Consider the following 26,916-nt stretch of genomic DNA (forward strand, 5'->3'; position numbering starts at 1 on the left):
ACATTATAGGTGTCGTTTCAAACGTTGTGCTTGTGCTATTTTATAGTCCTACTTGTGGATGAAAACATAGAGTTTTTTACTGATCAATCAGAGTAAGGTCATGGTTATTTGAAACTAGAAAAGATGAAAGCTTAAGACAGTTGTTTTTCTAGCTACTACAGGAATATAGCACAAGATAAGAAGCCGTTCTATTAGTAGAGACTAGTTTTGAACAAATTAGTATTAGTGCGAACTTTTCCGACCAATATCCGACCATTTTAGTTCTCATCATCAGAAATACAAGTGTGACATTAAAATCAAGAAAAAGTTCACATCATTCTTAAAACTTGGCTTTTCTGTAGACAGATGCGACTTGGACATTCAGCATTATCCACCTAGTTAGATATTCTTGCTGTGCCTAAGAGAAACAATTTATCTGGCTAGTTGGATATTATCCCATAACTGCATAGCCTAATGGAATTTACTTATCCTCCTAGTTGGATATATATCAGGAGTGTTAAGACTTGGTATTATCCACCTAGTTAGATGTTCATGCTGTGCCTAAGAGAAATGAATTATCTGGCTAGTTGGATATTATCCCCAAGCTGCTTAGAGAATCTTAGTATCTGCCTAGTTGGATATATATCAGAAACACTAAGTGACATTATTATTCAACTAGGTACATATTCTCCCTGCCTAAGAGAAACAATTTATCTGGCTAGTTGGATATTAACCCCAAACTGCTTAGAGAATCTTCTTATCTGCCTAGTAGGATATATATCAGAAACACTAAGCTACATTATTATCTACCTAGTTAGATATTCTTGCTGTGCCTAAGAGAAACAATTTATCTGGCTAGTTGGATATTATCCCAAAACTGTATAATAGAATTTACTTATCATCCTCCTAGTTGGATATATATCAGGAGTGTTAAGACTTGGTATTATCCACCTAGTTGGATGTTCATGCTGTGCCTAAGAGAAATGAATTATCTAGCTAGTTGGATATTAACCCTCAACTGCTTAGAGAATCTTCTTATCTGCCTAGTTGGATATATATCAGAAACACTAAGCTACATTATTATCCAACTAGGTAACTGTTCTTGCTGTGCCTAAGAGAAACAATTTATCTGGCTAGTTGGATATTAACCCCAAACTGCTTAGAGAATCTTCTTATCTGGCTATTTGGATATATATCCAAAACACTAAGCTATGTTATTATCCAACTAGGTAGATATTCTGTATATTGCAAAAACAGTCAAATATTCAGCTAGGTAGGTAAAGGTGTAAAAGTCTTAAAAATGCTATTATCTGTCTAGCATGATATTTTATCTTGATACTAAGTGTAGTTGGATGTTATTTTTACATTCTATAGAATATAATTTTTTTAAGAATATCTATTGGGCACCTTCCCACTTGAAACTATTAGTTTATTGACTTACCTACATGGACCTCTTTTTGGAAATACCAATTAATCTATTTTGATGCATATATCCTTTTAGTGTTTCAGTTTTATTCATATAGTATTCATTCTAGTATGGGTGCGAGTACCTTTAGGTAGTAACTCGTTTATCTTTTGTTCAGTGTATTTACCGCCGGAAACTAGCACTTTTAGTGATGAGGATATCTGGGAGATATTAGAAAATGATATGGATCGTTTTTCAGAACAGTTTCCGTCCGATTATTTTGTTTTTCTAGGGGATTTTAACGGATATACAGGGGAGGATGAAGGAGCCTGTGAGGAGGAGGTGGGTCTCGAACTAGGAAAAACTAAGGGAGTTGATATGATTGAGCCGTCGGTTAGGAGGAGGACGAGTAAGGACGGTCATTGGAGAAAGAATAATTGGGGGAAAAAATTATTGGATTTTTGTGGTAAGCAGAATTTGGTTATTTTGAATGGGAGGACAGGGAAGGATAAAGGAGTGGGGATTTTACATGTTTTTCGGGTAGATCTCCAAGTGTTATAGATTATGGGGTTGTTAGTCTGGGGCTTCTTTCTTGTTGTGTGGATTTTGAGGTGATGGCGCTTGCTGGGTCAGATCACGTGCCTATTAGGGTTGAATTAGGAGGGGGAGGATGGGCTGAAAGCTGGAAAAAGAAGTTTGGGGCTAAGGGAAAGATGGGTAATGAGCTTGATTGGAGGGAAGGTTTAAGGTTTGATAATGATAGTGAGGAGAAGTTGAAAAAGGTACTAGTTGAAGATAGAGGGCTGGATTCATTTATTCAGAAGAGTGAGGATATGGCAAGGGAAGGTGATATAGCAGGTTCTGCTGACTTTCTGTCGGGGTTTTGTATAAGATAGGAACTAAGGTGGCACGTAGGAGAAAAAAATGGTAGAAGCATTTGTTTGATGAGTTTTTTTTATAAGGAATGTGAGGGAAAGAATAAGGTGGTTTTAGTAGTTTTTAGAGTGTTTAAGGCTAGTAGTACAGTTGATCTGGAAAATAATTTGTAGGTTTTTTGGGACAAGCAAAGGGGATATAAAATGAAATTTAAGTTGAAGAAGAGACGTTCTGAAGAGGAAGAGAGCAAAAACATGCGGGAGAAATTTAGCGTGAACGATACAACGGAGTTCTGGAAGTTAATTAGGAAATCAACAGAAAATAGAAGCTTGACTGATTCAGTCCCTCATGCCTATACCTGGCCAGAATACTTAGAACAAAAATATAAAGAGATATGCACCAAAGAGGACAAAGAGAGACCTGACGAGGAGATGAATAGTTTAGAAGAAACAGCCGATTTTGAGTTGGATTCAGAGGATGCTAAACTACTGGAACCGGTTGGACAGGAGGAAATATGGCACGCCTTGAAAAGCATGAGAGGGAATTCAGCTCCGGGCATCGACGGAGTACCAACTAAGCTGCTGAAATGGTCAAGAGCATGGATACTGCCAGGGCTTGCATTGATATTCTCGGCAATTCTAAGTACACCTCTATGGCCAAAAAATTGGCAGATATCGATTATGATCCCATTATTTAAGAAAGGAGAAAGAAACTATAGGGGGATAAGTTTAGGAAGTTCTATCAGTAAGCTATTTTGTAGAGTCCTTTCTAATAGGATGGATAAATGGTTGCATTATAAAGGTATATTAATTGAATGTCAGGCAGGGTTTAGGGAAAACTATAGTACAATTGATCAAATATTTTTTTTACAGGCTTTAGCTAGTAAATATACGAGGCATAGGAAAAATAGGCTATGTACGGCGTTTTTAGACAGTAGGGGAGCATTTGACGAAGTTTCAAGGAGTTTGTTGAAAGCGGTGTTGGTGAAATTAGGATTGCCAATTAGGTTAGTAGAAGTTATAATGAAAATGTTTGAGGTGGTTAAAGTAGTAGTGAAGGTAGGTATTTCTTATTCTAGGCCAGTTTTGAGTAATGTAGGCCTCAAACAGGGATGCACTCTATCACCGCGTTTGTTTTTTCTTTTTAATAATGATATTGAGCAGTATTTTAGAAATAGAAATGTCCTTATGTTAAAATTAATGTCGCTGGAGCTGTTTTGTTAATTATTTGCAGATGACATAGTATTGCTTGACATGACAGGTCTATATCTAGGCTATTGAAATTTTGGCAAAACAAAATTTTACTTTAATTTTCAGTTATTCATTTCTTTTTATCTGGCTTAAGTTCTGAAAATGCAATTCCTGTTATTTGAGTAGGCTAGAATTTCAAGCCATATCAATGTTTTTTTTTCAAAATTTAGTAAATGTATTTGTATATCTTTAAAACCTTATAAATTGGGACTGAGCAAAGTTGTGAAGCTGAAAACAATTTTTTTGTACTTTTTATTTAAGCAGAAGATCTATTTTGCAAGGTTTCACTTTTATAACACACAGATTTAAAGGTCATCAGAAGTCAGGACCCTCTAGAGAGAGAAAGAGTAGAGGTAGGTACTTCAAAATACCTTCCCAGGACATAATTTAGCCTGTAGACCCATCCCTGAAAGTTTCATTTTCCTAACCTAACCCCTTTCCTAGATAGTCAAAAGTAGCTAAAGTATAACTTTACCAAAATGATCATTATATTCAGAAAGAGCATTAAAAAAGGCACTGAGTAGCCTAGTAGGGTAAAGAACCAGTATCCAATTGAGCAAAATTATGTAAAATTAAAACCCTTACATCTTGTTGCCAAAGAGGGATTGGGAAGAATTGTATACATCAGAGAAAAGCTATAAATCTAAGCTCTGCATCAATATGGTTATTATCAAAATTGTTTGAGTTCAAAAACTTGAAATTATTAGGTAAAAAATCAGTATCCAATTGAGCAAAATTATATAAAACTCAAACCCTCACATCTTGTTACCAAAGAGGAATTGTTTATATTAATGAATAGCTAAAACTCTAAGCTATGCATCAATATGGTAGGCTCATTAGGCCTATTAAAATTATTTAAGATCAAACACTAAATTATGGTAAATTTTTTGTTGTTCATATTATTGACTTATGAATAAAGTAAACATACCATTCAATGCCATTTTTATGCTCTTTCCAAATACAATAATCATTTTGGTTAGAAGTGAATTTGACCCCCACCCCCATATATACCAATTCAGGGTATATATTTGCACATTAGGAAGGGTAGGGTGAAAGTTACACTTACCTCTCATTTACATCATAAATAAAATTTACCCCCTCTCCCCCCCCCCTAGTGTGCAAATATATACCCTGATTGTTATATATAGGGGTGATGGTAAAATTCATTTCCAACAAAAATGATTATTATATTTGGAAAGATCATAAAAAAGGCATCAAGTGATATGTTTACTTTATTTGTAAGTCAATAATATGAGCAACAAAGAAATTACCTAAATTATTAGCCTAGTTTATTGACTTATCTACTGGGACCTCTATTTGGAAATACCAGTTATCCTATTTTGTTGTATATATCCTTTTAGTGTTTCAGTTTTATTCATATATTAACAGAAAGCTGATTTTCTTCTGATTCTAGAAATGTAACTTTTGTTGCTTTACATTTAGGCTATTCAATGAATCACAGATATTAAATATAATTTTTCTTTTCAATTGCTTTTCAAAACAGACACCACATTTTTAATTTATGCTGACAAATTATTGGTGAAAATTTGATCATGAAGGCAGGTTCTTGTTACTGTCCTCACATTGCATCATGCTGTAGTAAAAAGGGGTGGTGCAAACACCCATTGCCATTTTTCTGGAAGGCCAAAGAAAAGTGGTCTTTCCCAAAAAGAGGTCTTTTATCCTAGTTTGTAGACTTACCTACATGGACCTCTTTTTGGAAATACCAATTATTCTATTTTGATGTATATATCCTTTTAATGTTTCAGTTTTATTCACATATCAACAGAAAGCTGACTTTCTTCTGATTCTAAAAATGTAACTTTTATTGCTTGATATTTATTCCTTAAATCACATATATTAAATATATCTTTTCTTTTCAATTGCTTGGCAAAACAGAGACCACATTTTTAATTGATGCTGACAAATTATTGGTGAAAATTTGTCCTAGAAGGCAGAGTTCTTATTACTGCCCTCACATTACATCATGCTATAGTAAAATAGGGGTGGTCCAAAAAGCCATTGCTATTTTTCTGGAATGCCAAAGAAAAGTGGTCTTTCCTAAAAAGAGGTCTTATACCCTATGTTCATTTTATTTGTAGGTCAGAAATGTAGACTGCTAAATATTTACCAAAGTGAATACATCACTTGGTGCCTTTTTTATGGTCTTTCAAAATACATGCTAGTAATTGTTTGTGGGCAAATTACATTTTGAGTCCTTAATTGTGTCCCAAAGGCTACTTAATAACTTGGCTATTCTTTCTAGACTGTGATGTAAGGTTGGAAAATTAGTTAAAAAGTAATTAGATGTAAAAATATGTTTTTAAATAATTACATTGTGACATAAATGGCTTCAATTGGCCAAGCTGAGTGGTTAGCATACTAGACATGAAATCCTTAGGACAGGGGCTTAAGTCCTAAAATTGCTGATTATCTGGTTTAGAACAGGAGTCAATTGTGTAACACTTCAACATCAGCCAGAGTCAACCCAGCTTTAAATAGACACCTGGCGAAATCTAGGGGGAAAGCACAGGAGTGTTGGTTCATTTGCCTCCAACCACATATTGCACCCCTGTTTGAAGGCAGAAAATCTGGAGATTGACACCTGCTCTATTCAGCCCGTTCATCAGCATGCAAAAATTAAGTAGGTGTTTTTGAATAAGTCCTTAAATAGTCCTCAATTATGTTTTAGTGTCATACAAATGCAAAACTAATACTTTTTTAACATTTTATAATTCAGATTAATCAGAATAATAATTACCATTCTTGAATTAGCTACAAATAGCAATTTTTTCTTACTAGACAGTTTTTTTTTTTCAAAACCCATGTTTAATATTTTGGCTTGCTTACTCCTTTAAGGGCTCAAAAAAGAATTTGCTCAAGAAGCATTTATTATATTTGGAAAGAGCTTAAATAAGTTATCAAGTATTTACTTTCTTTGTAGCTAAATTATATGAAAAGGAAATATTATTTGTCATTCTTTAAGGTTTAGGATACCAATAAACTTTACCCCACTCCTCCCTCTAATGTTCAAATATGTAATATGAATTATGTATATGCAATGAACTTTCTGTATGTGACTCTTATCTTCAAATTGATTTAGCAGCAATACAAGAGTAAATTCAGCATATGGAAATTATTTGAATATATAATTTGTAAATATCTTTGACCATTAGGCAAAAGGGCAGTAAAGTTTATTGGTGTACCTTACAGATACAACAATAAAATTTTGGAAACAACTTATAAAACTTTTTAAATACTTACTTATATCATCCCTAATAGCACTTTCACTTTACTCCCCCCCTTCCCCTAATGAGCAAATGTATAGCTCAAATCATTTGTATTTTTCCATATGTCATTCTTTTCTTCAAAAAGATTTAAGAGCAAAGAAGCAGCATCTATGAATTCATGAAATGAAAAAGTGAATAGAGTTTATATAATTTGGGAAATATATTGCAAATTAAGGGGTTGAGATGAAGTAAAGTGAAGCACTTTTAGGAATTATCTGAGTTAGTATTTTATAATTTTGTAGAGATTGTTTCTAAAGTTTATAGGGTTCCTTCTGAGGAAGAGTAAATGTAACCAGGATGCAGAATTTTATAGTTTTTCCTTCTGGAGAGTGGAAGTACAGAATAATACTTATGTGTACACCTCTACATCTTCCTCCTTCAAAAGGCAATGACCTTTTATTATAAAAGTGACACACAGTTTTGGTGTTTAAATACAAAGTCTGTATTTAAAAGTAAAATTATAGTGAGATTTGACCCCAAAAAAGACCTCATCAAGGTCTCTAGACAGAGTAATGTATTCAAATCTGTAGTATTTGTAATGTGTTGGTTTCTCTGTTGTTTTTTTGTTTTAATAAGCTTCTCTCTCTCTCTCTTAAACTATAAGAAATAGATTGACTGCCCAAACAAGGGACAAGTAACATGTTTTGAATCTCTCATGTTTGTTCAATACAGATATATAAGGTTTTAAGTATTTATAAATAGGTTTTCTAAAATTTAGAATAAAAGCCTCGATGTAGATTAGAATCATGTTGAAACAAAAGGAATTGTGGTTTTCAAAAATTAGAGCCAATGAGGAAGAGACTGAAGACCTAAAATTAAGGCTTTGTTTCATGTCTTGGATAGATATAGACCATCCATTTATGCAATCTTCTAAGCTCTGGATGTAAGGAAAAGAGAGAGATGGTAGTTTGATAGCATCTTCCCAGGATATATTTTATGCCTTAGATTCATTCTTGAATGTTTCACTTGCATAACTCAGCTACATTTTAATATAGCAAGAAGCTATCAACAAGAACTCTGCTGTACCATTCAACATTCTTTCCAAATACATATAGTCTAAGCCCTTATGGGGCCAGATATAGTCATATCTTTGGGCTATGGCCTATATGAAACTTATGTTACACAAACATTAAAATATCAGATTCTTTATGACATACATGAAATTTTTATTAATTGCATTTCTAGGGCCACCTCCACTACACTTTGTGGTTTTTTCACCATATTTACAAACTATCTTGGTAACAGTAGAGCTCAGTTACTCTTCTGAAGAAACCCAATAATAACAAATGAATGGTACTATTTGATTCAGTAAAGATATAAGGGTTGGCCACTTCTGATAAAAAAAAAGCTAAACAGATAAAATTGGTAGCATTAAATCTCTTATATACTATTTCCAAAGATCATGGTTACTCTTCTAAAAAAGCCCCCCCCCCATCACTAAAACAAATATTTTTTTTACTTTATGATATGCTATTGTTTCTATTAAAGCATATCCTCATTTTTTCTTTCATTGTTATCCACTTTTCAAGTCATTTCAAATTATATTGTATCCACATTCTATTGTAATTTACTGTGGCAAAAGTAAATTTTGTTTAGTTGAGACCATAGAAACCTGTTTGAACAAGAAACATATCATATTTGAGCAATATACAGTAGAATTTTCCATAAACAAAATTTGAAAAAAAATTGATGTTAATTCAGACTTTTTGTATGTTTTTCACTCACTTTATTAGAATTTTTCCTCTTTCCTTCCCCCTAGGTTCCAACCTTTTGTGTTTACCTGTGATTTAGTTCTTTGACAACACTGTTAAAGATACTATTTTTGTAGCTGTTTGTGATTGACTACACATAATTGCTGCGACCAGTAGAGGTGTCTCTTAGTATATTCAATGGGGAAGGGGCCAATAGTTTTTACCTGATGGCTGTTTATTTTTACAGGTCTTTTTGGCCAATAATAAGTAGTACCTCGTTATTTACAGTCAACAGAACTATTATCTTTAATTGATCATGATCAATGTTAGAGTAAAGTCATTGAAATGGCCATAAAATCTCTAAATATCATAGACTCAAGCTTATGTTTACAACTGGCCAATTCTGGTGCATGGAAATTGCTACTGCCCATCCCCTCTATGTAAACTCTCTGTCTTCTTGTATTCTACTGTTTTTAGGGAAACTGTATTCTAGAGTTAACCATGTTGTTTAATATAGAATTTCAAGAATGTGATACAGTTCTTCATTTTTGTTCATCAAACTTCTAAAAAAAGCTTCATCTTTGTCTATAGCTTTGCAACATGAAGACCCAAAATGACAGCCATTCACACAAGCCAGGCCTTTTGAAGCAGACCAATAAAGGTCACAAGCATGGGAAGCACAAGAGCAAAGGGGAGCTGCACAAAATACAAAAGGGAAAGGTTGAGGCAAAAGTAAGTATATTAAGTTCTAACTTTTTTGGAACTTTACTGAGGTTGTTATCTGGTTTTGTATTGAATCAGGAGTCAACTAAGGGTACCTTCTGTCCCTATTATGTACAAAATATATCATTTTGATGGACTTTGTCTTAAAAGGCACAGCAATAGCTACAGGAGAGCACAGAATCAAATGGAGAAGTAAAACTCTCCTAGACTTAGATTATGCTGATATTTTGAGCATCCTAGATAAAAGTCTTTCCAGAATAAATGAATTTTGGAGGTTTTAAGAGTTCAGGGTGTAAGAATAGGTCTGAAAACTAATGTTAAGAAGACTAAGTTTTTAAGACTAGGAATAAGTGAAGGTGAACAGGGGATCTTGTGTAATAAGAATATTGATTAACTAGACAGCTTCACTTACCTAGGTAGTGTTATGAATAAAGATGGTGAGTGCAGTGACAATGTTACAAGTAGAATAGCCAAGACCTTGGATGTGTTTTCACAATTCAAAAAAGGTTTGCAAGAATAGAAAGATAAGTCTGCAAACTAAGATTAGAATATGGTATGGAAAGCTTACAGTGTTGATAGTGGTCAAATATGGTTCTGAGCATGGATGCTCTGAAACATGGATGAGGATTCATTAGTTGTCCTCCAGAGAAATTGTTTGGTTACCCATGTAACTGACCATACTTTAAACATTAAGCTCTATGAAAAATTGGGTGCAATCCTGCTTTCTAGGACTATAATGAGGGAAAGGTTGAAATGGCGAGGACATGTTCTGCAGATGAAGGATGACAGATTGCCAAAGATTGTCCTTATCAGGCAACCATCTAGGGACAAGCAAAAAGCAGGTAATCCCCAAATGGAGTTGGAGGAGGTCTTAAGCAAAAATTTAAGGGGAATTGGAACTTCCTGGGAGGGTATAATGAGGGAGGCTTTGAATAGATTGGGAAGGAGGAGCAGCATGCATAGATTTGTTTGCCTCTGATGGATTGGTGCTGCAGTGAGTTGTTAGTATTAGTATGTCTTAATGTTGACCTTTACTGGAATTTGTTGAAATAAAAAAATCAATTTTTTAAAAGAAAAGCAAAGAGTGGTTTGAAACCTAAAATGAGCATAAGTAGAGGTTGAGATCATTGCCCCCTCAAGTCCTTGGAGAAGAGAGCAATATTTTTGCCTAGCTGAAAACAAAGTACATTCGAGTAGTATGTTTCTATCTGTCATTACACCAACAATAATCAAACTTATGGGAAACAAAACATAACTTCTTTTAATAAGTATGTTATGTTTTTCAATTTAGTTTTACTGTTTTAAAGAGTTTTTTATTACTGTTTTGTATTCCATTTTAGTAAAGAAGTAGAGGTAATTGATACCAAATAAAACCTTTTGAAGGTCAGCTTGTAATTTGTGCACTATCGGTTTAGTTTACAGAAGAAATTTCAAATGTATCTAATATTAAGAAAGTGCTGGTGAAGAAGTATTTTGTTTTAGACTACTGAAAATAATTGTTTAAAATATGATCATGTAAAAAATAATATATGGAAGTTGGAGCAGCTTTTAACTGTGCAATGTTTTAAATAAAACAGAAAAACTGTTCAAAATATATTTTGCTTTCAGTAACAAGCTAAAGACACTAGCCTTAAGGATTCAGAAGGATCGACTCTCATTTTTGGTAATTAATTAAAAAAAAAACTTTCCAAAAAATAAGTTTTTCAAAGAAAAGTAAAGGCCATTTTAAACTTAACCTCAGCAGATACAAATACCTTTTGAAATTCAAACTTAAAACAACCAGAAATTGCTATTAAAGAATAAATGAAAGCCAAAACGAATAGAAACTAAATAAACAATCATAGCAAAAACATACAACAAGTAATAATATAAATGAATAAATAGATCTTTAAGCTAGTAATTCTTAGATTGAATATGAAAATCAAGCTTAAAACGAAATAAAATATTTCGCTATTGAATTACAAACGAAACTTAAAACGGACAGAAACTATACAAGCAATCGATGCAAAAAAACGTATAATAGATATTAATGTAAATAAATAAATAAATCTTAAAATGAGTGTAATTTAAATTGAATGTGCAAATCAAGCTTGAACCGAACCAAAATCACTACAAACAAGAGTTTGGTTATGACCTCCTTTGCTCACTGTAAAAGTCTAAAACCTACTGCGTCGTTGGTGCTTTACTGAAAACCAATTTTATGACAAATATTTTCTTTTGTACTGAATATTGAAAACAAACATTAAAATTATAGTAACATTTTGAACTGATGAGCTTTCAGCAATTAATATCATTATACATCAAATATTCAGTTTAATTTATTAGCTCTTTTTAAAGTTGTTAAAGGCGAATATAGTTTCACTAAAAACAAGTGTTTGGATACTGCCTCCTTTCCTAACTGTAAATAAAAACCAAAAGCCTATTGCGTCATTGGCGCTTAACTGAAAACGAATTATATTACAAATATTTTCTTTTCCAGTTCTTACAGCATTGAAAATAACAATACGATTACAGTGAAATGAATTCTTGAACTGATGGATCTTTCAACAATAAATAGCATTATACATCAAATATTCAATTTGATGTTGTTTATACTTTCCATGACTGTTTAAGACGCATACAGTTTACAGTAAAGCGTCAATGACGCTGACGGTTTTAGACTTCTACAGTGAGAGAAGGAGGTCATACCCAAACTCTTGTTTGTAGTGATTTTTGTTCGTTTCAAGCTTGATTTGCATATTCAATTTAAGTTTCACTCGTTCTAAGATTTATTAATTTACAATAATATCTATTCTATGTTTGTTTGCATTGATTTTTTATATAATTTCTGTTCATTTTAAGTTTGATTTATGCTTCAATAGGAATATATTTCAAGCTGGATTTCGTTTTAAGCTGGATTTTCTTATTCAATCTAAGCATTATTTGATTTAAGATCTATTTATTCATTTATATTATTACTTGTTGTATCTTTTTGCTATGATTGCTTATTTAATTTCTGTTCGTTTTGGGTTTCATTTATTCTTTAATAACAATTTATGGTCGTTTTGAGTTTGAATTATAAAAGGTATTTGTTCCTGCATAGCCTAAGTTTAAAATGGCCTTTACTTTTCTTTGAAAAACTTATTTTTCGGGAAGTTTTTTTTTAATTAATTTTTGTTCGTTTTTTATTGCAAAAAATTTCAAGTTTTTAAAAATACATTATTTAAAAATAAAACTTTTAAAAAAATCAAATATTCATCAAAGTATCAAAACTGGTATCAAAGTAACAATATCAAAGTGAAAAAATGGGTTTTTGTCAACCTCGGAGTTTTTATTATCTGATGTTTGAACTATTTATAACAAAATTGCATCTCAAAATTTCAAATCTCAAAATTTTTATCGGGTGGGTTTGGCGAAAAAGGGCGTGTGGGGACTAATTAAGTTTCGGTCTCTTTTGACTCTTTAAAAGTCAACTAGAACTTTCTATTTTCAATTAAATGAGCCCTCTCAGAAGTTTATACGAGTATCCCTTCTATAAGAACCATATATATCCTCAGAGTATAACTTACAATGCCTGGCCCTGGGGGGTTGTGTCGACCCTGGAGTTTTTATATCTGATGGTTGAACTATTTTTAACAAAATGGTCACCTCAAATTTTTATCGGGTAATTTTATTCATACGATACACCCAAAGGCGTGGAGGGCGGGAGGGGCTAGTTGCCCTTCTATCTTTTTTTACTCTGAAAAAATGAACTACACCTTTTAATTTCTATTCAAATGAACCCTCTCTGAAGTTTATACGAGTATTCCTTTCATAAGGACCACCTACGGCCCCAGGACATAGCTTACAATGCCTGCCCCCCGGGCGCTGGCGGGATGTGTCGAGACTGGAGTTTTAGGTATCTGACCTTTGAACCATTTGGAAAAAATGTCTCTCCCGAAGTTCTTATCGATTGTTTCTGAGACCCGTAGGGCTTGTAAAGGGGGGTTCGTTTCAATTCAATCTTTTTTGAATCTTAAAAAATAAATGAAAAAGGTCAATTTCCATTCTTACGAGCCCTCCAAACATTATCCAAATATACCATTCATGAGAGCCATATTTACCCCCAAACCAATACTTGTAACGCCTACCCCGGATCCTGGGGTGGGATGTCGACACAGGAGTTTTCTTATCTGACCTTTGAACTATTTTTAACGAAATGGCCATAAGTAAAGGAGTTTTTGTTATATTATCTTTGAACTATTTTTAACGAAATGGCTACCTCAAATTTTTTATCAGATGTATTTGGGGGAAAAGGGCTTGGGGGGACAGTTGCCCTCCGATCAGTTTTGACCCTTAAAAAGGGCACTATAACTCTGGATTTCCAATCGAATGAGTCCCCTTTGAAGTTTATACGACGACCCCCTCTATATGAAGTGTCTCTGGGAAAAAAATAAATGGAGTGTGGGGGGTGTCTAGCTGCCCTCCAATCACTTTTGTCTCTTAAAAAGTGAATTACAACTTTCAATTTCCAATCAAATGAGCCCTCTAGGAAGTTTATACAAAAATCCCCTCCATAACAACCATATATGCCCCCAGGGTATAACTTACAACGCCTGTCCCTTGGCCCTGGGGGGGTGTCTCGACCGTAATGTTTTAATATCTGATGATTGAACTATTTTTAACGTCTCCTCAAATTTTTATCGGATGGGTTTATCCATCCTATACACCCATAGGCGTGGAGGGCAGGAGGGGTTAGTTGCCCTCTTATCTTTTTTTACTCTGAGAAAATGAACTAGAATTTTTAATGTCAGTTCAAATGAGCCTTCTCTGAAGCTCATACGAACATCCTTTTCATAAAAACCATATACAGCCACTAGACAAAGCGTACAATGCATGCCACCGGGCCCTTGGGGGTTGTATCTACATCGGAATTTTTGTTATATGACCTTTGAACTATTTTGAAAAAATGGCTCTCTCAAAGTTCTTATCGGATGAGTTTGAGGAAAATAGGGCATGGAGGGGGGGGCAAGTTGCCCTCCGATCTCTTGTGACTCTTAAAAAGTAAACGAGAACTTTCAATTTCCAATCAAATGAGCCTCATCTAAAGTTCATACGAGCATCCCTTTCATAAGAACCATATACGCCCCCAGGATAACACTTACACCACCTATCCCCAGAGCCCTGGGGGGAGTTTTTGTTTTCTAATTTGTGAACAATTTCGAAAAAACTGGCTATCTCAAAATTTGTAGTGGATGGGTTTTGGGGAAAAAAGAGTGTGGGGGGGGCTAGTTGCCCTTGACTCTTAAAAAGTGAACTACAACTTTCAACTTCCAATTACATGAGCCCTCTATGAAGTTTATACGAGCATCCCTTTCATAAGAACCATACAGGCCCTTAGGGCATAACTTAGAACCCCTGGGTCCTGGAGGGTTGTATTGACACCGGATTTTTTCTTATCCTCGCTTTGAACTATTTTTAATAAAATGTCTATCTCAAAATTTTCATCAGATGGATTTGGAAAAAGAAGGCGCGGGGGGGGAGGGGCTAGCTGCCATCGGATCTCTTTTGCATATTATAAAGTGAGCATGAAAGTTAAAATAATGAACTACCGAGCTGTTACTAAAGTTGATGCGAGCAACCCTCTTATACGATCCATATATGGTACAGGACATAACTTACAATGCTTGCCCCTGGAACCTGAGGGGTTGCGATGACACCTGAGTTTTTGTTATCTGACTTTTGAGCAATTTCTAACTTAATGGCTATCACAAAATCTTTATTGGATGCATTTGGGGAAAAAGGGGCGGAGGGGGGCTAGTTGTCCTCCAATCTCTTTTGACTCTAAAAAACTGAACTAGAACTTTCAATTTCCAATCAAATGAACCATCTCTGAAGATTTTACGCGCATCCTTGTAATAAGAACAATATATTCCCCCAGGGCATAACTTAGAACACCTACCCTCGGGCCCTGGGGGGCTGTGTCGACCCCGGAGTTTTCGTTATTTGGTCTTTGAAATATTTTGAAAAAAAAACTATCTCAAAGTTCTTATTGGATGGTTTTGAGGGAAAATGGGCGTGGAGGGGGGGTAGGTGCCCTCCAATCTCTTTTTACTCTTAAAAAGTGAACTAGAACTTTCAATTTCCAATCAAATGAGCCCTCTTTGAAGTTAATATGAGCATCCCTTCCATAAGACACATACATTCCCCCAGGGCATAACTTACAACGCCGGCCCCCGGGCCCTGGGGGTTTTGTTGACACCTGAATTTTTGTTATATGATCTTTGAACTATTTTAAACAAAATAGGTATCTTGAAATATTTTGAATGAATTTGGGAAAAAGATGTATTTTTTTGGGGGGGGGGAAGCTGATTACCCTCCAAAACCTTTTTATGTTTTAAACTTGAAGTAGGCCGTTCCACTTCCAAGCAAACAAGCCCTCTCTGAAAGTTTACACGAGCATTCATTTCATATGAACCACATTTGCCCCCAGGCCATAACTTATAACCCTTGCCCCTGAAGACTGTGGAGGGAGTGTCCTGCTCAAACATATAATTTCCAGAACTTTTAACTACGTTGAACAAAATCGCTATATCAAAATTTTGATTGGATGTATTTGGGGAAATGGTGGGCGTGGAAGGAATGTCAGTTGCCTTAAAATCACTTTCGACTATTAAAAACGGAACTAGCCATTTAAATTTCCAATCGCATGAGCCCTTTCTGAAGTTTCTACGGCAACGCTGTCTATACAAAACATTAAATGCCCCCAGGGCATAACTTACAACCCTTTCCCTGAGGGCTGTGGGGGGGGGGTGTCATCCTCAAAGACCTAATTTCCAGAACTTAAAATTACGTTGAATAAAATGGTTATATCAAAATTTTTATTGGATGTGTTTGGGAAAAAGGCGGGCGTAAGAAGGGGGTTACTTGCCCTCCAATCAATTCGGACTATTAAAAAGGGCACTAGCTCTTTAAATAGCCATTCGAATAAGCCTTTTTTGAAGTTTCTACGACAACGCCTTCTATAAAAACCTTATATACCCCCAGGGCATAACTTACAACCCTTGCCCTAAAGGCTGTGGGGGAAGGTCCTCCTCAAAAACATAATTTCTCTCTGGAAATAAACTACGCTGAACAAAATGGCTATCCCAAAATTTGTATTGGATGTGTTTCGGGAAGTCGTGGGCGTGGAAGGGGTGTTAGTTGCCTTCCAATCACTTTTGACTATTAAAAAGGGCACAAGCCCCTTCAATTTCCAATTGAATGAGCCTTTTTCGAAGTTTTTACGACAACTTCTTCGATACGAAGTGCCCTGGTCTAAAGGAAAAAAAAATAATACGTTGTGCCAACATCGTTCTTATATGGCACCGGGCATAACTTAAAACCCTTGCCCTGAGGGTTGTGGGGAAGTTTCCTCCTCAAAAACATTTTTTCTATCTGGAAATCAACTATGCTGAACAAAATCGCAATCTCAAAATTTTGATTGTATGGTTTGGGGGAATGATGGGCGTGGGGGGGCTGGTTGTCCTCCAATCACTTTTGACCCTTAAATAGGGCACTAGAACTCTCGATTTCTATTCGAATGAGCCCCCTTTGAAGTTTCTACGACGACCCCTTCCATGTGAAGTGCCCCTGAGAGAAAAAACATAATAATAAAACATTGGAGCCGTGTGTCCTTTACTATAGGCAACGCTATAGCGTTGCCTCTGATTTCTTTTTTTGTTAAGATTAACTTATTATACAACTTCATTTCTGCTCGTTTTATGTTTTATTATTGATTTTTAGTTGGACAACTTTAAAAAGAAGTTTTTTTTAGTCGGCCGTAACTGTAGGGATGTTTGTAATTTTTTTTCAGCTTTTTTGCTTAAGGTTTATGGTTTTGTGTAACTTTTGGGTATGTTACATTTTTGCAATTCTATAGTTTTAATATTTCAATATAAAACGATTATTTTGTCATTATTCTGTAGCTAAAATTGGGATCCATTCATTTACAGAATTATATTTTTGAAATTTGTTTTGTATTTTTTAGATTGAGAAATATGTTGAAAAGACGCCATAAAAATACAGAAATAGGAAAAAGTTTTCTATTTGTTCAGCAAGTTTAGATCTCTCCCTAAGAAAAATCTAAGTAATATTATAATCGTGGCTCCGTGAATGGATATATCTGAAATTATGGAACCCAGTGATACAAGTAGGCTGTATTGTTCTTTTGGCACAATACAGCTGGTTGTAAAAAAAAGGGTAAAAGTGGATAAAATTGCTAAAAAAATTTCTCCAGGATACAAATAGCAGGCCAAACTATAGTCTTAAAAAAACGAAAAGATTTAAAGTATTATTTTCTTTTTCCCTGGGAAGACTATGTATAAAACGAATATGTATAAAACAATATAAAATGAATAGAAGTTAGCCTAATAGAATAAAACTTAACTCTACGAAATAAGTTTTTTCATGGAAAAGTAAAGAACCCCATTAAGCAAAAAAACAGGAAAAATAAAATCAAATAATCTACCAAGCGTGAAACTACCACAAATCAGCATCGATAAATAAATGAAACCCAAAACGAACAGTAATTACAATAAATAACCGAGTCAAACTCAAGAAATTAACACAAGTTGGGCGCAAAACCCCCTATGCCTTCCCAAGGCCAGAACATAATTTGCACTTTACTGAAAAAAATATAAATGTTTTTACTTTTATTACTTTAATAAATCAAGTAATACTAACATTTTGATTACCAGATATCAATATATGTATGTTAAACTGACAATGGACATTCATTTGTATTTTTTTCAATAACGTGCAAATTATGTACTGGCCTTGGGAAGGTATAGGGGTTTTGAGCACAACTTATGTTAATTTCTGCTCGTTCTGAGTTTGACTCGGTTATTTATTGTAATTTCTGTTCGTTTTGGATTTCATTTATTTATCGATGCTGATTTGTGGTAGTTTGACGCTTGGTGGATTATTATATTTTATTGTTGCTTATTTTTTGTTTAATGGAGTTCTTTACTTTTCTTTGAAAAACTTATTTTGTGGAAAAAGTTTTTTTAATTAATTTCTGTTCGTTTTATATTGACATGGTCCTTTCAGGGAAAAAGAAAATAATACTTTAAATCTTTTTGTTTTTTTTAGCAATTTTTAACAACATACACCCTTTTAAAAATCTGGACACAAATAGTACTGTTTAATTTAGTTTCATACCTCCTCTAGTTGACCTGAAATGGAAAATTTGATACCAAACGCAAAAAAATCTGTTTACTTTCTTTGATAGCTTGCATACACTTACGCTATTTTGATTTGGTTAAATTTTAAGAGCAGAAGTAGCCCCGAAACTTTGAACATAATACCCTCAGTCGTTCTTGGGATACTGCTGAGATGCCTTATTAGGAATTAGCACTAACACAGTGCATTTTGATTTAATCTTAAGGAAACATTTAGTTTTTAAACGTAATGGAGAAATGGGAGGGTGGGTGTGGGAGGGGGATTAGTTGCCCTCCAATCACTTTCAACTATTGAAAAGGGCATCATCCCTTTCTATTTTCAATCGAATGAACCCTTTTCGAAGTTCCCACGACAACTCCTTCGTTACGAAGTGCCCTGGTCTAAACAACAACTACAAAAAATAATACATTATACCCACATCGATCTTTACTATAAAAATGTCAAGCCTTCCTATCACTTTCTACTATTACAAAGGGCACTAGGCCTTTCGATTTCCAATCGAATAAGCCTTTTTTGAAACGACAACGCTTTCTATAAACACCTTATATGCCCCCATGGCATTACTTAAAGCCTTTGCCCTAAGGTCTGTTAGGGTGGTTGTCATCCTCTAAGACCTAATTTCCAGAATTTTCAACTACGTTAAACAAAATGGCTATCTCAAAATTTTGATTGGATGTGTTTGGGGAAATGGTGGAAGTGAGAGGGGCGGTAGTCGCTCTCCAATCACTTTCAACTATTAAAAATGGCCCTAGCCCTTTCAGGACTAGGGCCATTACTTACAGCCCTTGCCCTGAGGGCTGGGGGGAGGGGTGTCATTCTCAAAGACATAATTTCTAGAACTGTCTACTACGTTGAACAAAATGGCTATCTCAAAATTTTGATTGGATGTGTTTGGAATGGTGGGCGTGAGACGCTAGTGTCACGATAGTGATTGGATGTGTTTGGAATGGTGGGCGTGAGACGTTGGTGGGCGTTAGTTACCCTCCAATCACTTTCGGCTATTACAAAGGGCACTAGCCCTCTCAATTTCCGATTGAATAAGCCCCTTTTGAAGTTTTACAACAACTCTATCAATAAAAACCTTATATCCCCCAGGGAAAAACTTATAACCTTCGCCCTTGGAGTTCTGCGGTGTTTGTCATCCTTAAACACAGAATTTCCAAAAATTTCAACTACGTTAAACAAAATGACTATCTCTAAACTTTGATTGAATTTTTTTGGGGAAATGGTGGGCGTAAGAGTTGTTGAACTGAATTAAAACCCATATTGAACTGAATTGAATTACTCTCCACTCACTTTCGGCTATTAAAAAGGGCAATCTCAATTTCCAAACAAATGAGCCCTTTTTGAAATTTCTACAACAACTTTCTACATAAACTTTATATGCCCCTAGGGCATAACTTACAACCCTTGCACTGAGGGCTCTAAGGGGGTTATCATCCTAAAAGACCTAATTTCAAGAACTTTCAACTACGTTGAACAAAATGGATATCTCAAAATTTCGATTGAATTTGTTTGGGAAAATGGTTGGCGTGAGAGGGGCGCTAGTCGCTCTCTTATCACTTTCAAATATTAAAAAAGGCACTAGCCCTTTCAATTTCCAGTTGAATGAGCCCTTTTGAAGTTTTTACGACGTCGCTTTCAATAAAAACCTTATATGCCCCCAGGGCATAACTTACAACCCTTGCCCTGAGGGCCATGAGGGGGGAGGGAGAGGTTGTCATCCTTAAAGACCTAATTTCCAAAACTTTCAAATGCGTTGAATAAATTTGCTGTCTAAAAATTTTGATTTGATGTGTTTGGGGAAACGATGGGCGTTAGAGGGGGTTAGTTGCCCTAAAATCACTTTCGACTATTAAAAAGGGCACTAGCCATTTGAATTTGCAATTGAATGAGCCCTTTTTCAAGTTTCTACGAGAGAGATTTCAATAAAGACCTTATATGCCCCCAGGGCATAACTTATAACCCTTGCCCTGAAGACTTTAGGGGGAGTGTCCTGCTCAAAGGTATAATTTTCAGGACTTTCATTTGCGTTGAACAAAATAGCTATCTCAAAATTTTGACTGGATGTGTTTTGGGAAATCGTGAGCGTGGAAGGAGTGTTAGTTGCTTTCCAGTCACTTTCGACTATTAAAAAGGGCAGTAGCAATTTCAGTTTCTAATCGAATGAGCCTTTTTTGAAGTTCGTATGACAGCACGTTCTATTAAAACCTTATATGCCCCCTGGGAATAATTTACAACCCTTGCCCTGAGGGCTGTGGGGGGTCCTCATCCTCAAAGACTTAATTTCCAGAACTTAAAACTACGTTGAATAAAATGGCTATCTCAGAGTTTGATTAGATGAGTGGGGGAAAGGTGGGCGTGAGAGGGGGGTTGGTTGCCCTCCAATCACTTTCGACTATTAAAAAGAGCACTAGCCCTTTGAATTTCCAATTGAATGAGCCTTTTTTTGAAGTTTCTACGACAACGCCTTCCATAAAAAAAACTTATGTGCCCCCAGGGCATAAGTTACAACCCTTGCCCTGAGGGCTGTGGGGGAGTGTCCTCCTCAAAAACATAATTTATATCTGAAAATCAACTATGCTGAACAAAATGGCTATCTCAAAATTTTAATTGGATTTGTTTGGGAAATGGTGGGCATGGAAGGGGTGTTAGTTTCCTTCCAATCACTTTCGACTATTAGAAAGGGCACAAGCCACTCCAATTTCCAATTGAATGAGCCCTTTTAGAAGTTTCTACGACAACTTCTCCGATACAAAGTGCCCTGCTTTAAAGGAAAAAATTAATAAATGACGCATTGTGGCAACATCGTTCCTATATGCCCCCAGGGCATAAATTAAAACCCTTGCCCTGAATGTTGTGGGGGAGTATCCTCCTCAAAACATATTTTCTATCTGGAAATCAACTACGCTGTACAAAATGGCTATCTCAAAATTTTGATTGGATGTGTTTGGGGGAATGATGGGCGTGGGGGGGGCTAGTTGCCCTCCAATCACTTTCGACTATTAAAAAGGGCACTAATCACTCCAATTTCTAATCGAATGGGCCCTTTTCGAAGTTTTTACGACAACTCCTTCGATATGAAGTGCCCTAGTATTGAAAAAAAATAAATAAAACATTGTGCCAACATCGTTCTTTACTTACGCTGTGCAATCGCGCTTCCTATGATTTTTACAACAACTTTCTATATAAGTCTTATACGCCCCGAGGGCATAAGTTACAACCCTTGCACTGAGAGCTCTGAAGGGGTTATCATCCTAAAAGACCTGATTTCCAGAACTTTCAACTACGTTAAACAAAGTGGATATCTCAAAATTTTGATTGGATGTATATGAGGTTCTCTCACCCCAGAGAACGATCCAGTACAGCCAAAAACAGACGCGCTCACCTTTTTTCTACTAAAACATACATATGAGCAACTCACCATGGCCCTTGCCTCTGGAACTCCATATAACTTTAGAGGCTATGTCATATAAAGATACATATTTGTTGTGTGACAAAAACGATGAAAGAACAAACAATAATTATGAATATTACGCTTGTTAGGTTTTTGTCTTTTTCTTCTTTTTTTCGCTTTTGTCACATGTATTTGAAGAGTTTAAAAAGGTGTCCCTGCCCATAGTGCTTAGGAATGACAGATTAAATAAGCTGCAGACTCCTGCCCTTTTTTGGGATTACGATCAGACAATCCAGACAATGGATTACCATTGTCTGGACTAAATACCCATACAGATGGTAATTACCCAGTTTTCAAACCAAAAATCAGCCTTGGATTGGATTTTTTCATGTAGGTGACCAAATGCACGCTCCGAGCCTATTCTTGCTGATACTTTTATTGTGGCCCACTGCAATATGCTTGGTCTGTGATTAAGGCTGGATCACCTTCAGCATATGATGGATGAGGTCTCCTTCTGCCATGTTTGTATCCAAGACCAATCTAAACTCTAGCGTCATTGACAATGAGGTCAATATTCCTGGATACAGTGTGCTGGGGCTAAATAAAAAAAATCAAAGAAGCTTGATTTTTGGCGGAGGTTGCTGTTTACCTAAAAAATAATATCCCCTTTATGCCACTTCAAATTCCTAGCAGACAAAGAGGTCCTTTGGATGAAGGTAAACCTACCAAATAAATCTTTTGTTTTCGTCCAGTGTGTAACCTACCAAAGATGAAATCACTGAGCATCTGGAAGATTGTTTGGAATTTCTGAAGAGAAAATTCTCAGAATCATGGATAATCACCCAAGGAGATTTTAACTTCCATCATTATCACTGGCTGAAAAGCCATACAACGGATGCGGAAGGCACAGCTCTGCTAGACCTAAGCCTTACTTATGGTCTAGACCAACTTGTTGAATTCGGCACTTGCATTGGCCCTCGTGGATCATCCCGGCTTGATGTTTTCATGACTGATCATTCAAATTATTTTATTGTCAAAAGCTATCGCTTTGCCAGCGACCGTATGGCTGTCTTAGCTAGCGAAAATCTGAAAATGCTCCCGCCTGTAAAGCACGAATGGATCATGATAGATAGATAGATAGATATTTATTTCGAGAAATTACTATCACAAGTCCCGAAGGGCCGAATTTGAATTTTGAAGTCCGTAAAAAACAAATAAATAAAAAATCATAACAAAAGCACAACAACTAAGAAATTGGCAAACAATGCAAAAAATACAAAAATAAATAAATATCGGAATGCTATATTATTCCTTTGTCACTTATATTAAAAACTGCAAAATGGCAACTAGTTAAAAAGATAAAAACTGAAAAAACAAATAATATATACGTTAACAAATGTTTAAAAAACAACATAAAAAGGGGTATCTTGCCCTCTTTAAAAATAATTCTTAGAGCTCTCTTTTGGACATTTTCAATTTTTTGTGTTGCTTCATTTTGAGAGGCCAGGGTGCCACATAGGACAAGCATACTCTAATATGGGACGCACCAAAAAAATGTATACTTGTAGTAAATGTGACTGGGGGCAACTAAATTTATTTAAAAGTTTAAGGAGGGAAAGCGAGGAGTTTGCTTGTCGTAGGATATTATTTATATGGGCATCCCATTTCAAATTGAAAGAAATTGTAACACCTAGGAGTTTAAGAGATGTGACAGAGGTTTCAGGAGGAATAGGAGCAAGAAAAAGGGGAGGGGATTTAAGGAAACTTACTGAGACTATTGCGGATTTAGAAGGGTTAACTGTCATGTCAAGGGAAGAGGCCTCACAGGCAATATGTTGGAGTATGCCCATTGGGTTGCTAAAAATGTTTTTATGACTTTGCCCATTGGGTTGCTAAAAATGTTTTTATGACATATCTCTAAAAATGTCAAGTCATCGACAAATTTCCACCTATTGTCATAAAGGGTTGAAAAGGTGTTAATCATAAGAGAAAAAGGGAGAGGGCCTAGAATAGTCCCCTGAGGAATGCCATTAAATATGGGGAGATGATCTGAGAAACAATTTAGATATTTAACTGCTTGAGATCTATTAGAGAGAAAAGAGGCAACGAGCTTAACAAGGAAAGTTTCAATGTGGAATTCATTTATAAGTTTATCTATGAGTAAATTGTGGTTAATCAAATCGAAAGCTTTATGAAGATCAATAGAAATCAGATTAAGCCAAGTGTTTTTCAAGTAATTTACCCATGGTATCAACAAGATAGATCAGGTAATGAGAGGTTGACGTGGATTTGAGATTACCAAAATGTCTAAGATCAATAAGGGGGATAACTTTCATCTTAAGCCAGTCTGCGAGAAAACTTTCATACAATTTTGAAAAAATTGAGGTGAGGGTAATAGGACGAATTTCATAATAGCCAGGCATCCCATTTTTCTTTTTGATTGGGGTAATAAAGTCTTGTTTCCAATATTAAGGGAACTGTCCAGATTCGGTAATTTCATTAAACAGGGTGGATAAGGGTTTTGAGAGGTAATCACTGAAAGCTTTAATCAGAGGATCAGGAATATCTGAACGGCAAATGCTTGATCGCTTTAGTTTTTCAATTTTTTTTTTTACAACATTAAGTGGAGAAATATGTGGGAGTGAAAAAGGATCAGGAACATCTGGAAATGCATAAGAATGTGGTGGGAGACTCTGGACACTAGAAGCCAGAAACTTATTGAGGTTATTAGCTGTGGTCTTTGGAGGTTCATTTATATTAAAATTTAGTTGTTCTTGACTCTTGTCGATAAGTTTTTTAATTTCAGAGTACCAATTCTTTGGTTTATCATGGCAGAAGTCTTTAATTTTATTTTTATAGTAGGCTCGGGCAGCTTTTCTAATTTGACTTTTTAATTCCTTTCTTAATTTATTTGCTTCAGCTAAATTACCCCTGTTAAATAAGCTTATTTTCGTGTGGATCAACATTTTTATGTGATTATTTATGCAAGATTTATCACTGGAACATTTTCTGATTTTTTTTTTCTGGGAAACATAATGAGTAGGAATCAATTAGTTTTTTTGTGAAAAATCAAAATTTTATCATCAAGGTTATTAGAATTATAAAGGTCTGACCAATTTTCACTGGTCAGCCATGATCCAAAAGAAAAAAGGCCTGTGTCACTGAGGGGACGGCAAACCCCTATGGAGGTAGTAAAGGAATGTTCAATGGCTGAAGAGGGAAAAAAAGAAGACAATAGTGGTAACTGCCTCCTAGCGGTGGCAGTGCTTGCGGGGAGTTGTGCCCTTAGCGTGTAAGTTATGCCCTGGGTGGATACAAGGTTTTTTATAGAAAGGGTGGTCGTATAAACGACCACCCTAAGGAGGAATAGGAGCAAGAAAAAGCGGAGAGGATTTAAGGAAATTTACTGAGATTGTTGCGTATTTAGAAGGGTTAACTGTCATGACCAGAGAAGAGGCCTCACAGGCAATGTCTTGGAATATGCCCATTGGGTTGCTAAAAGTCTTTTTATGGCATATCTCTGAAAATGTCAAATCATTAACAAATTTCCACTTGTGCCCATTGGGTTGCTAAAAATGTTTTTATGACATATCTCTAAAACTGTCAAGTCATTGACAAATTTCCACCTATTGTCATAAAGGGTTGAAAGGGTGTTAATCATAAGAGAAAAAGGGAGAGGGCCTAGAATAGTCCCCTGAGGAATGCCATTAAATATGAGGAGTTGATCTGAGAAACAATTTAGATATTTAACTGCTTGAGATCTATTAGAGAGAAAAGAGGCAACGAGCTTAACAAGGAAAGTTTCAATGTGGAATTCATTTATAAGTTTATCTATGAGTAAATTGTGGTTAATCAAATCGAAAGCTTTTTGAAGATCAATAGAAATCAGATTAAGCCAAGTGTTTTTCAAGTAATTTACCCATGGTATCAACAAGATAAATCAGGTAATGAGAGGTTGACGTGGATTTGAGATTACCAAACTGTCTAAGATCAATGAGGGGGAGGACTTTCATCTTAAGCCAGTCTGCGAAAAAACTTTCATACAATTTTAAAAAAATTGAGGTGAGGGTAATGGGAAGAATGTCATCAAAGCCAGGCTTTCCATTTTTCTTTTTGATTGGGGTAAAAAAGTCTTGTCTCCAATATTAAGGGAACTGTCCAGATTCGGTAATTTCATTAAACAGGGTGGATAAGGGTTTTGAGAGGTAATCACTGAAAGCTTTAATCAGAGGATCAGGAATATCTAAACGGCAAATGCTTGATCGCTTTAGTTTTTCAATTTTTTTTTTACAACATCAAGTGGAGCAATATGTGGGAGTGAAAAAGGATCAGGAACATCTGGAAATGCATAAGAATGTGGGGGGAGACTCTGGACACTAGAAGCCAGAAACTTATTGAGGTCATTAGCTGTGGTCTTTGGAGGTTCATTTATATTAAAATTTAGTTGTTCTTGACTCTTGTCGATAAGTTTTTTAATTTCAGAGTGCCAATTCTTTGGTTTATCATGGCACAAATCTCTAATTTTATTTTTATAGTAGGCTCGGGCAGCTTTTCTAATTTGACTTTTTAATTCCTTTCTTAATTTATTTGCTTCACCTAAACTACCCCTGTTAAATAAGCTTATTTTCGTGTGAATCAACATTTTTATGTGATTATTTATGCAAGATTTATCACTGGAGCATTTTTTGATTTTTTTTTCTGGGAAATATAATGAGTAGGAATCAATTAATTGTTTGTTAAAAATCAAATTTTATTATCAAGGTTATTAGGATTATAAAGGTCTGACCAACTTTCACTGGTCAGCCATGATCCAAAAGAAAAAAGGCCTGTGTCACTGAGGGGACGGCAAACCCCTATGGAGGTAGTAAAGGAATGTTCAATGGCTGAAGAGGGAGAAAAAAGAAGACAATAGTGGTAACTGCCTCCTAACGGTGGCAGTGCTTGCGGGGAGTTGTGCCCTTTGCGTGTAAGTTATGCCCTTGGTGGATACAAGGTTTTTTATAGAAAGGGTGGTAGTATAAACGACCACCCTAAGGAGGAATAGGAGCAAGAAAAAGGGGAAGGGATTTAAGAAAATTTACTGAGACTATTGCGTATTTAGAAGGGTTAACTGTCATGTCAAGGG

General features: G+C 35.4%; 1 protein-coding gene across 2 annotated transcripts in view; it reads left to right on the top strand.

Annotated features, from left to right (window-relative positions):
• Window positions 1–4,016: 4,016 nt before the first annotated feature.
• Tsr1 (Tsr1 ribosome assembly factor) overlaps window positions 4,017–26,916 on the top strand; it is a 44,089-nt gene continuing 21,189 nt past the window's right edge. The window contains exons 1-2 of one of the 2 annotated variants that reach the window (XM_089100227.1): window positions 4,017–4,043; window positions 9,083–9,223. In XM_089100227.1, coding sequence (XP_088956353.1) covers window positions 9,092–9,223 — 132 coding nt within the window. In that variant the 5' untranslated portion in view covers window positions 4,017–4,043; window positions 9,083–9,091. Of the gene's footprint in view, window positions 4,044–6,004; window positions 6,155–9,082; window positions 9,224–26,916 lie in introns of those variants that run through there. The other variant, XM_089100226.1, reaches the window with a different exon arrangement.

The sequence above is a fragment of the Artemia sp. Qi Xiang Cuo genome, chromosome 14 (genome assembly GCF_049724085.1).
Source record: "Artemia sp. Qi Xiang Cuo chromosome 14, ASM4972408v1, whole genome shotgun sequence".
Classification (NCBI taxonomy): domain Eukaryota; kingdom Metazoa; phylum Arthropoda; class Branchiopoda; order Anostraca; family Artemiidae; genus Artemia; species Artemia sp. Qi Xiang Cuo.